General features: G+C 49.5%; 3 protein-coding genes across 3 annotated transcripts; 1 reads left to right on the top strand and 2 right to left on the bottom strand.

The window, feature by feature from the left end:
- Positions 1–614: 614 nt before the first annotated feature.
- On the bottom strand, positions 615–3500 carry LOC111082333 (formin-like protein 5). The gene has a single exon (XM_022378538.2). The coding sequence runs from the start codon at positions 3367–3369 to the stop codon at positions 964–966; it is 2406 nt and encodes an 801-aa protein (XP_022234230.2). The 5' UTR covers positions 3370–3500; the 3' UTR covers positions 615–963.
- Positions 3501–3827: 327 nt separating this feature from the next.
- LOC111082334 (frataxin homolog, mitochondrial) lies at positions 3828–4658 on the top strand. The gene is made up of 2 exons (XM_022378539.2): positions 3828–4188; positions 4257–4658. Exons 1-2 carry the CDS (start codon positions 3886–3888, stop codon positions 4509–4511), a joined length of 558 nt encoding a protein of 185 aa, XP_022234231.1. The 5' UTR covers positions 3828–3885; the 3' UTR covers positions 4512–4658.
- LOC111082332 (uncharacterized protein CG7065) lies at positions 4554–11547 on the bottom strand. The gene is made up of 3 exons (XM_022378537.2): positions 11191–11547; positions 8944–11134; positions 4554–7002 (listed from the first exon to the last, which is right to left on the bottom strand). Exons 2-3 carry the CDS (start codon positions 11048–11050, stop codon positions 5429–5431), a joined length of 3681 nt encoding a protein of 1226 aa, XP_022234229.2. The 5' UTR covers positions 11051–11134; positions 11191–11547; the 3' UTR covers positions 4554–5428.
- Positions 11548–11684: the final 137 nt, after the last annotated feature.

Genomic DNA, 11684 nt, shown 5'->3' with positions numbered 1-11684 from the left:
ATTTGCGCGCTCTGTCGACGTGTGCGATAATCTCTGTGTGGCTCTAAGTGTGTGTGAGTGTATGAAAGAAAGAGTGAGTGAGAGAGAGAGAGAGAGAGATTTCTAGTACAACTGGCTGTGTGCGTATGCTTGCATGTATGTGCTGATGTGTAAGTGGGTGGGTGGATGTATTGGAGGTGGGAAATATAAAGATGATCTCCCCTCCCCCGCCTGCATAAATGCATGTGCATATGTATATATTTATTATTTCTGTGTGTGTGTACCATTTTTCACAAAGTTTGCTTACATATTTTTCCCATTAAAGCTTCTGAGCTTAGTTCCAAATATGGCCGCAGTCTAAGCTTAACTTGGCGGCGTCACGGAGCTAGTTTTTACAGCATCTCGACAGCATGTAGTACCAAAATCAGACAACACAAACATGCAGGATCATGGCGCCACTGGAGTGTAATTAATACATGTGTAATAAATCGGCAGAAACCAGCAGCATATCGTATCGTGATAATTAAATATAACCCCATCTGTAGCTCTTATTTAGCTCTCCATAGGCGAAATCAATTAATTTTCTTTTTGTTTTATATTTAATTTTTTAATTTAATTTTAATATTTCATGATTCGACTTACAAAGTAATATTTATTTAGAGCAGACAAAAAAAGAGGGGTAGGGGAGATATAAGTATTCAACTTATTACATAATGAAAATGTTTTGTCGTCCCACTTGATCGCAGAGGGGGCGGGGATGGAGATATATCAAGATATCAATCAAGGGATCAATGTTAGGGGAGGAGGCAACCTCTGGTGTACGGGACGGGCGGGAGCTATGTTACAACACGGGGGCGAGGGGGAGGACGTCACGTATAAAAAAGAGATGTATCAATAATAATTTAAAAACTACAACTAGGATCTGATTGAGATGCACCTAGCCATGGGTATGGGTATGGGTATGGGGGGAGGTAAAAGTCCCAGTTAGTCTGCCGTCTCCTGCTTTTCCGCATCTACTCCGTGCTTGCTGCCGGGTGGTGGTGCCACCGCTGTTACGGGTGTCGGGGCCGCATTCTCGCCAGTTGCCGCTCCGGGTGCTGCTGGTGGTGGTCCGCTTGGTGTCGTCGCTGCTCCTGCTCCGACTCCGCCGCTGGGAGGTGCTGCTTGCTGAGGTGGCTGAGGTTGCTGGCCGTAGACGCCCACACCCACACCGGCTCCGACTCCGGCGACTGCTGCTCCGCTCGGCTCGTGCAGATGTCCCGGAGGTGGTTGTTGCTGCTGCTGCTGCTGTTGTTGTTGTTGTTGTTGCTGCTGTTGTTGCTGTGGTGGCGGAGGTGGGTTATTGCCGTGCTCGGGTGCATAGTGCACGCCCGGACCCGGATTCCCATTGTGCTGGGGCGGTGGACGCGGCGACATGTAGTGTGAGCCGGGCGGTGGTCCGTAAGATTGCTGATAGGGGGAGAAGGGTGCATAGTAGGGCTGCGGCGTGGGATGGCCACCGTACTGAGGCTGGTAGTACGGCGACCGTGTTGGACCGCCCGGCGGTGGTGGACCGTGCGGCGGTCCCCCATAGTTGGCATAACCCGTGTGTGGTGGCGGCGGCGGCAGACCCGGCATTCCTGGCGGCGGCTGATGCGGCGTCATATGCGGTGGCATGTGCGGATGGCCCGGTGGCGGATGGCCAGGATGTGGATGCATCTGCGGCATTCCTGGGGGAGGGGCCACTTGCTGTTGTTGCTGCTGCTGCTGCTGTTGTTGTGGTGGTGCCTGCTGCTGCTGCTGCTGTTGTTGCTGTGGCGGCAGTGGTGTCTGCTGCTGCTGTACATTTGGTGGCGGTGGCGTTGGCGTCGTCGCTGCCGCTGGAACAGATCCCGGTGCACTAGGGTTAGCTCCTGTCACCTCGCTAACAGCCATCGGCGGTGGCGGTGTGGGAGTTGGCACGGGCGTCGGCGTTGGCACCTTAGTGGGTGGCAGCACCTTCAGCACATCCTTGGGCGGTTCTCCTATCGTCACCGTCGACTGTGGTGGCAGTGCAGCGGCCATTTCCAGCTTTTCTGGCTTGATGGGTGGCGGAGGAACTGAGGGCTTTGGCGGTGGCTCAATATCCATGGGCTCCGGATCCGTCTTGCTTGCAGTTTCATGGACATGCACCACCGGCGCCGCAGGTGCTGGTATTGGCACTGGATTAGGCTGTGGCGGCTTGACCGTCACCGGCGTCGCTGGCGTTTCTTTCGCTGGTGTCAATGCTCCCGGTAGCGCGTCTTGTGCTGGCGCAGGCGTTGCAGACGGTTGGCCGGGCTGCGTCGGTGGCTGCTGCTGTTTGGAGGCCTCCTCGTTCCTACTGGCCACAGTGGGACCACCAGCAACGGATGCCGAGACGGGGCCGGTCGTGGAGCTATTGTTGGCATTGCTGGGCTCGTCTAGCCGCTGACGATCACGCTTGATGTCCTCGTACATGCGGTGCACCATCTTCTGGAAGGTGTCGTCATCGACAGCGGGCTTGCAATGCCGCTTCAGCTCCTCTTGGAAGGCCTCACTGGACTCCACCATGCGCTGCTTCTTGGCCTCGAACTTCTCCTCCATTTGCTGCAGCTCCGCCTCCAGTTTGGTCTGGTGCATCGTCAGGGAGCTCACCTGCCGCTTGAGCACCTGCATCCGGGTGGTGGTGACCACGGATCGGACATCCGGCACCACAGCCTCCGAGAAGATCTCATTGATCAGGCGATGATTGCGCAGATACCGAGCATACGCCATATGCTTGGCCGTGTAGCCCTCATCCAGGTCATCTTCGTCCTCCGCCGGCTGTATGTCGATGCGACGCTCGTGGGATTTGCTGCCACCGCCTCGGGACGGCGTCTCGTGCATATCCACATCCGATTTGAACTTGCTCTTGGCGGACATGTACGACTGATAGGCGGGCGTCTGGTGGTATGCCTTGAGCGCCTTCTCGTACTCCACCTTCTCCGCCTCGTACTCGTCGATGAATTCCGTTTTCTCCTCATCGCTGAGCAGCTTCCACATGGCGCCGATCTTTTTGCCCAGCTCCCACAGCTTCAGCTCCGGGTTCTGGGCCTTCACCATGTCCCACACTCGCTTTGAGTACCGCATGTAGGGCAGTATGGGCTTTTCTGGCGGCTTCGGTGGCTTGGGCAGGCGTGATTCGTTCTGGTTCTTGCTGCTCGATGATTTCGTCACCTTCTGTGGTGTGAAGGCCGGATTACCATAGTTGCTGTGGGTAAAGATGGGCGTTTGGTCCTTGTTCCGGTCCCCACCGCCACCGCCGCCAGACGAACGAGACCGGCTGCCGCCTTGGAGCGGTGTCACCGGCCCGGGCCCCGTTGGCGCACCCACTGCTATCTGCTTGTAGTTGCTCGGCAACGCCATTATCATTCATTCACAATGTTTTAGTTTTATTTAAGGGCAATTGCATCTAGACCAATACACGATTCAATGGTTATTTCATCGACAACAACAGAAAAATTTTCATGCGGACGCCATTTTTCTCTGGTTTGCGTCGGTGTCAGTGTGACCGCGGACTTATCGAAAAAATATACCGTCTGACGCTCAAAAATATACCGAAATATATGTTCTCATTGTCACAATAAATCGTAAATCATATTCCTCAATTTTGATGTTCGATTTCAAATTACATTAAAACTAAGACACTCAGCGCTAAAAATATAGTTTTATCCAATTGCCGAATAAATTTTCTACAATCTAGACCATTTTAAGGTCTCCCCTTCATTGGATTGTTTATAAAATACTGACAACAGGCAAAACGGACTACAAAATGGAACGCATGCAACGTAAAATACACCCCTTGCCAAAAATACCATTATGGATCAATTTTACCCAAGTTGGCAGCATCACTCACTTTAATATTAGAATTAAAAATAAACAAATACAATGTTTACCAGGCGTTTAATAGCTCGGCTAAGCCGCTTGAATAGACGTTCTGCTACCGCTGCGGGCTACCACAACAAGTGCCAGAGTCATCTGCCCACGGTAACGACGGCCTCTGAAAGTTTCAATCAAAACAGTGGACCTCTGAACCGGCGGCTTTTTAGCAGCCAAATCGAGACGGAGAGCGCCCTGGACACGGCCACCTACGAGCGCCTGTGCTCCGAGACCCTTGACGGCCTGTGCGACTACTTTGAGGAGCTGACCGAGAACGCCCCAGACCTCATTGGCACTGACGTGGCCTATGGCGTAAGTTGCCTCAGATTTTCACGCAATGGTTACATCATGCTATAGTGTCTTTTCCTTTCTTTCGGAAGGATGGTGTGCTTACAGTGAATCTGGGCAAGAGCCACGGCACCTATGTGATCAATCGCCAGACGCCCAACAAGCAAATCTGGCTGAGCTCCCCCACCAGCGGCCCCAAGCGCTTCGATTTCGTTGGCACACCCAAAGCCGGCAAATGGATATACAAGCACACGGGCCAGTCGCTGCATCAGTTGTTGCAGCTCGAAATACCAACTATTGTGAAGCCACAGACCGTGGACTTCATGCGATTGCCACACTGTAGTTAGAGTTAGAAAACTTGATAGAAAACAGAGAGTCGATCGTTTAATGCTTTACATTTTCGCTCACTTTATTGGTTCGTTCTGCTAAAATGGGGATGTTTTAAATTTATATTTTATTACAAACAAAAAATATGCTGTAAACTTTGGACTGCAGATTATGTTATATCTTTATTATTCTGCTAAATAATGGGGGACGGGACAGATGCTGAGGGCAGATCTGCTGAAACGTTTATTATCACTGATTCATTTATTTATTTATCTGCTTCGCATCAATAAGCTTTTGTCCCGGTACAGTACCGTTATGTCCTGATCACGGGGCCTTGATACAAACTATGTAATTTCTTATACATAACGTTTACTGCTTATTTTCGTTCTCTTTCTTTATTTGTTATAGTAATATTTAATTGTATTTTTATTACAAAACCAAAAATGTTATGCCGGCAAGACGGTGACGACTTTCTTCGACTTCAAGTCACTGAGAGAGGGAGCAGAGCTGAGGTGGTGTTGTCGTGTTGTAAGAAGTCTCGCTCCGTTATGATCGAAGCTATAGTTCCGTTGCTATAAAATCGGCATTACTGCACTTCACATGTCTCGCTCTTATCTCAATCTGCTGACGCATACTCAAGCTCAAACAAAACCGAAAAAATATATATAAAATTCCACTTCTTGTGGCCAGCAGCAAAACTGATGATCGATATCGATATGAAGATGTGATCAACAGCTGTAGCTGAGTTCGCTAACGGACTAAACTGCTCTCACACACATACACAACGCGGCTATGCATGAGATAGAATGAGACAAAAATGTGTATGTATGCTGCAGCATATGCAGCTCCTTTTCCTTTTGGGGTTTGGGCGTTTTGTTGCGAGCGAAATGAAATATGAATATTTACTAAATATTAAGGTTACGCCTGAAAACTTAAACTAGTGACGAGGCCCGAACATGTTGTTGTACTGCTGTGAGGGGTGGGGCTGCTGCTGCTGCTGTTGTTGTTGTTGCTGGGCAGCCATGTAGTTTTGCTGCTGAATGAACGGCGGCGGCTGGGGGACAGCGCCGTTGTTGGCCCAAGGATTGAGTGGTACACCGCCATAGCCGGGCGGCATATCCTGCCCAGGTCCCTGGTAGTTCGAGTAGCCAGGATAGGAGTAACCGCCATTATAATTGGTGCTGGGATCCTGGCCAAAATGATGCGACGGCATTTGGAATGCCGAATTGACATCCTGCTGATTGTAGCCGGCCTGCTGCTGCTGCTGTTGCTGTTGCATTGGATTGGCATTGGGCCCTCCCATTTTGTTGAATCCTTGTTTCAGCTGCTGCTGCTGCTTCTTTGCGGCGGAACGCGAGGTCTTGCCTAGAGCCGGAGTACCAGCACCAGACGGGTGTTCACGATTCGCCTGCTGGACGCCACTGCCACTGCTGCCGCCAACGCTGCCCCTGCCTCCTTGCTTCTGGCAGTTGGTGAGCGTGTCCATCAGATTGGCTATAATCGATTCAGTGTCGAGCGAAAACTTTGAAGCGGCGGCCGGTTTGAAAGTCAAAGCATTCGGCGAGGATGGGACTGGTACAACAGACAGTAGGCCGGTGCCCCTGCCACTAGCACCACCATTGCCTCCGCCGCCGCCATTCGAGTCGCAGGCCTTCATCACCAAATCATCAAAGTTGTAATCGTCATCGTCGTCATCGTCAATGAGGAATCCTGGTGAGGGGCGTCCGAGGCGACGCTGCTTGCTGCCTTCGCGCAAATTCAACTCGCGCTCAAAGCTACGACGACGGACATTCAGCGAGGATAGAGCAGCGGCCGTGGCCGCCGCCGCCGAGCCGCCAGCAGATGCAGAGTTGTTGGACAATGAAACAGTGGCAACGGCAGCCGAGACAGCGGATGTATTTTCCGGATTGATGGTGCCAGCGACGCGTGAGAGAAAATCACTGCAAGACTCACCATCGCCGCTTAGCTCCGCCAGATTGACATACTTGCGCAGACATTCGACGCGCAACGGCTCCTGGACCTCAAGCTTGCGCAGATGACCGATCAGATGGACCTGCTCCTCGCTGGAAAGGAACTTGAAATTCTGCAGCAATGTCTGCAGATCGGAATCGGTGAGGGACTCCATGCCAATGCTGTCCGATTTGGGCCCCACCACCGTTTCGATCTTCTCCTTCTTGTGCAGCTGACTCTCCACCTCCTTCATCAGCTCGTCGATATCAATCTCAATGGGATCGGTGACCACCTTGTCCTTCTTCTTCTTCAGTCCCAGCAAATTGAGAACTTCGGAGAAATTAAATTTCTTGCCCGCCACCCGACGGCTCCTCTCGATCTTCACCAGCGTGGCATAGAAATGCAACAGCCTGTCCATATCATCGGTCCTCACATCATAGTAGCCCTTGACAACCAAGGCGCTGGCCAGCTTCGAGTAGATAATTTGCCGATCGTATGGCAATGGTATGGGCGGTGGTGGTATGGCACTGGCCGCCTTGCTATTGCCGCCGTCATTCTTGGCTAAAATGGTACGTGAAAAGGCGCGGCAAGGAGCACAACACGAAAAGAAAAAAAAAGGGAAAGGTTAATCGTCAGTCGTCTCATGTATATTAAACGCAAATGGTGTGTATGTGATTCCGATCCCACCTCAGCGGATCGAAATCGAATTACAGTACAACAAAAATTACTCGGCAACAAAATAACATTTTATACTTATGGAATGGTGTGGCGGTGGTAGAAGGATGCTGCTCTCCCTTCCGCAGGGGCGTTGCGGGCGTTCAATTTTACACTTTGTTTGTTATGTTTTTTTTTCGTTTCTTTTTTTGTTTGAAAGCTAGACTCAAATTCATCACCGATCAACAACTGCTGCAACACGAACGCGAAAAGGGTCTGAACGGACGACGTCTGTAGGGTGTTGTACTCAATTCCGATCCGATCCGATCCGGTTCGGAAGGGAAGAAGTATACAAAAATCATGCCCCAAAATGCGCGCGATATTACCGATAACCGGACCGATTCAAATCGAGTTGGCGATTTATTTATCGGATTAATTGCTGTATATTTCTCTTGGGCCTTGCGCACACTACTATAGCTGAAGGCTTAGCCCAAAGCGGGTGCTGAGGCTAAAATAAGCTTTCAAGCTGACTGGAATTCTGGTCTGATTGAACACAGAGTTTTTTAAACCATCTTAAATTTGGTGAAAATCGGTTTGCTGCTGCCCATACCAGCGCTTTCTGCGTTTCCGGTAGAAATTATCTTTTTAGGTTTCTATATCATAATTATAGTAAGCTCTGCCCTGAAATATGCCTTAGAATTATTGCTTACAATATTTACCAATATGTGTATCTTCAATTTTCAAAATTCTACATAAAACATAAGCTCACATAAGTATAAAAGTAGAGTCGCGGCCACAGAAGCGACTCACAACGTTCCTTCTCGCTTATACAACAATATTTCCCTTTAATATTCACATTTTAATCCATAGTTAGCAGATAATTGTTTATCAAATAAGTTAATAGAGTGGAAATGTTGCCTTTAATTTTCTTTGATGACTTTGCAAATCATTTGTCGGAATATATATCATAAATATGTATGTATAGCCGGTGACATAATAACAAAATATTATTGATAGGTAGATATCAGACCAGACCAGAACACACACCTTCAGCGGATCTAGTTGAGCTTTTAGCCTGGCTTTTCGGAGCTTAAGCAACAGTTTTTGGCTACACTTTCGGCTGTAGTGTGCGCGCGTTCACTTACAGAGTGGTTAATGACCATTATTGGGAGAGAGAGAGAGAGAGAAAGATAGACCCCCAAGCAGATTGAAAACAAAAGGGTTCAGATCAACGTTTTATTTAAATATCAATTCTCTTTTTGTTCGTTTCGTTTATTTGCTTTTTGTTTGAGCTGAATTAAATAGTGGATGAAATGTAATTTATTTCAAATTAATATATTATTCCCTTAACAAAAAGAAAACCAAAGTTAATGCTTTCTTTGTAACGGAATGACAATAGTTTTCAAGAGTCTTTTTGGTACAGAGTCCGGTGCTTAAAACCTTTCTCATTCGGTCACAAAGGACATACACGAATTCGGGTTTTCTATCGGTTGTATGAGCCGACAAGAAAAAAAAAAAAAAACCTGAAGCCAGAGGGAGGCTCCAAACGCGCGCGAGAGATTGAATGAAAGAATCGCGAATTCCGAAGGGACAAAACGAGTGTTAAATACTAGGACAAAGGGGGAATACCTTTTACTGACTCGAAGAGGATCTAAAAGACCAGAAGAAAACTGGAGTAGGACGAACAAATAGAACACTAAATACTTACCGCACACACACACACACACACACACACACATACACACGAGAATATCGAAGAAACGCGATAAAAGATATAGTGGGATATATGTACATACAATCGAATTTTCGGTAACTTAGAGCATAAAATAATTGGGATTGTAAACATACCTTTGGCTTTCACTTGAAAGATGATGGCCGCTATATTCGTGATCAACTTTTTCACAACGCGCACTTTTTGCGGATCATCCAGCACTTCGGCTATGAGGATGCCCTTCAGTTTCTCTTTGATTGTCTCCAAGAGCACACAATTATCCTCGTTCAGCAGCAGATCATCGGCCGCATTCGCCCGCACCATCTCCATGGCCAGTGCCTTGCTGAGCAGACTCAATGCCTTCGGTCCGAGACTACCCAAATGATCCTCGACGGCGGATAGCATGCGCAGCACACTGACCACAGTGAGGGGTCCATCGTCGGCCACCGACGTCTCTGTATCCTTATCCTTTGCGTTTGCTGGCGAATCGGAGCGTGTCTTTTTGGGTAAACTATATTCGGGATAGACACGCGAGTCCATCACACGGAATGTCTCCATGCGTTCGTATGGCGCATGACTCGTACGGCTATAGCTGCCGCTGCGATAGAAATCAGCATCACTGGTGCGTTCCCTGTCCCTGTCCCGCTCCGGATCGCCGCTGCGACGATCCGAGTAGTCATCACGCGATCGTCCATGATTCGATGACAAACCCTGATGGTTCATGGGACGGCGATGATAGTAGACAGGCGAACGAGAGCGATGGCCACGCTGTGGGCTGCGCGAGTAAGGGCTACGCGAATCGTTGTGTCTGCTGTAGTGGCGCCGCGGCGAACGGCTGCGTGATCTGCGTCCTGGATGACGGCCTCCTCCGCCGCCAAAGCCACGCTTGGGCGACTTCGATTGCGAGCGAGAGCGTCTATACTGCGCACGATTCCGCGTTGATGGATTGGGCGCTTCGTCATCGCTAAGTTCGATGACAGTTTCAGCAGCATCGCCGCCGCCACCTCGATTGCTGCGAAAATTCGGCTTACGGCGGACATGGGGGCCGCTTGATGCAGGGGCTGATGCCTCACGCGGACTGGAGACACGTATCTTGTAGCGTTCCATTAGGTCCTTGGTCTTCTCCTCATCCTCGTCGGTCAGCTTGAATTTGTCCTTTAGTTCTTTCTTGATTTTGGTGACGGCAATGTTGAAGAGCTCGACGCGTCTGTCCTTCCAGTAGCTAATCCATTCGGGCTTGTAATCGTAGCTATTCGGATCGGTCTTCTTCTCCTCCTGCAGCTGCTTGTAGCGACGGTTCCAGAACTGCTTCCACTCGTCCGGATAGTCGGGATGCTTCTCCGGAAACGATTCGTATGTCTCCGTCTCATCGCGCAGCTGCTTCAGCTGCAGCTCGAGCATGCAGCGAAATTTCTCCCATTTATAGCGCTCCTGGGCAATAATCGATGCCTGTATGGACAGCTCCTTGGGCGTGGGCAGCTGTTGTTTGGGCAGCTCACCGGGCGCCGGTGGCGAACGATTGGCCCCACGGCCACTATGCGATTGCTCGTCGATGATGCTCTGCTTTTGATTTGGGCCAGATCCAGGGCCAGTGCCGGGGCCAAAGCTTTCATCATCACTGGATATCGCATCGAGGGCAATGAAGTCGCTGCTGTTGTTCTTTTTCTCATCGCGTTCATTCTTTTTTGGTGCATTCTTGCCGGCCTTCTCCTCCCTCTTCTTAATATCCTGCACCAGTTCTTGCGCCTCCTGGACAAAGTCAGGGCCAGAGCACTCATCGAAATGGTACATGTCACGCGCCTGGCTGCAGAATTTCGAACGATGTTGCTTAAACTGTGCGCCAAGCACCGACACAATGCGACGCGCACGGCCGTAATGTTTTTCAATGTGTTGGCAAAGAATCCCAGTGGCAATCACCAGATCGCCGGTTTCAGTTAGCGTCCGCTTCTGTATCTTCTCCAGCTCCTCGTAGGCCTTCTGAAAATGTGTCTGCAAGTATTTGCTGCGATGCGACACCGACGTCCAGTGTACAAACACCGTGCTCAATTCGTTGAAGTTGTTGCACAGGACACAAAAGTACTTGGGGCGCAGGCGTCCCTCCTCGATGATCTCGACGCTATATTCGGTGCCAATCAATGGTCCGCGTCTGAAATCTTCAACTTGCTTCTGTATGACTGCCGGGCGGACTGAGGAGTCATCTTCCTCGAAACCGGGTGGCACTGGTTCGCCCGGCAGAAAGCTCATCGTTCCTGCGTTCCTGCCTATATGAGATGGAGGGGAAAACTGGCGCACACAATCTCGGAATCAATCTTTAAACACCGAGAAAACCTGTCCGAATACGAAGCACATGGTAGTAAGAGAAATCAGGCCCGTTCCCTACTTACCTTTTATTTGGTGTTTGTCCAAAATCAAATTTCAATTTGATTTCGGGTCCTTCTCGCTACGCCTTCTCCCGGCTTCGTCTTCTTTTTCTTTATTTCTTTACTTGTTTTCGTGCAGCACAGCACTGTTTTTGTTTCACTCAAAAAAAACGCCGCCACACACACACACACTTCTCTTTGGAGCGGTAGCGCCCGTAGATGTGGCTTGCCCGGTTAAATAATGTTACTTACAATGCTTGCCGGCTAACAGGCGTCTGTCCTTTTGTGCACTAATACACTCTAAATATACCTTTCGCCTGTTTTTTCTTCGTTTTTACGAAGAAAAAAAACTATACAATAATTTGAGGTCTTCCTAATCAGTGTGACCGTGGATTTATGGATAAAATAGAGGTGTCAAACCATCGAGGGCACTATCGATAGTATCGATATTTTACTGCTAGCCTCTACTATCGACGGTTTTGAGACTATCATGATAGTATCGAGCTAGAGTCGTTGCG

The sequence above is a fragment of the Drosophila obscura genome, unplaced genomic scaffold, assembly GCF_018151105.1.
Source record: "Drosophila obscura isolate BZ-5 IFL unplaced genomic scaffold, ASM1815110v1 contig_73, whole genome shotgun sequence".
Taxonomy (NCBI): domain Eukaryota; kingdom Metazoa; phylum Arthropoda; class Insecta; order Diptera; family Drosophilidae; genus Drosophila; species Drosophila obscura.
This window is presented reverse-complemented; position numbering and strand designations above follow the sequence as displayed.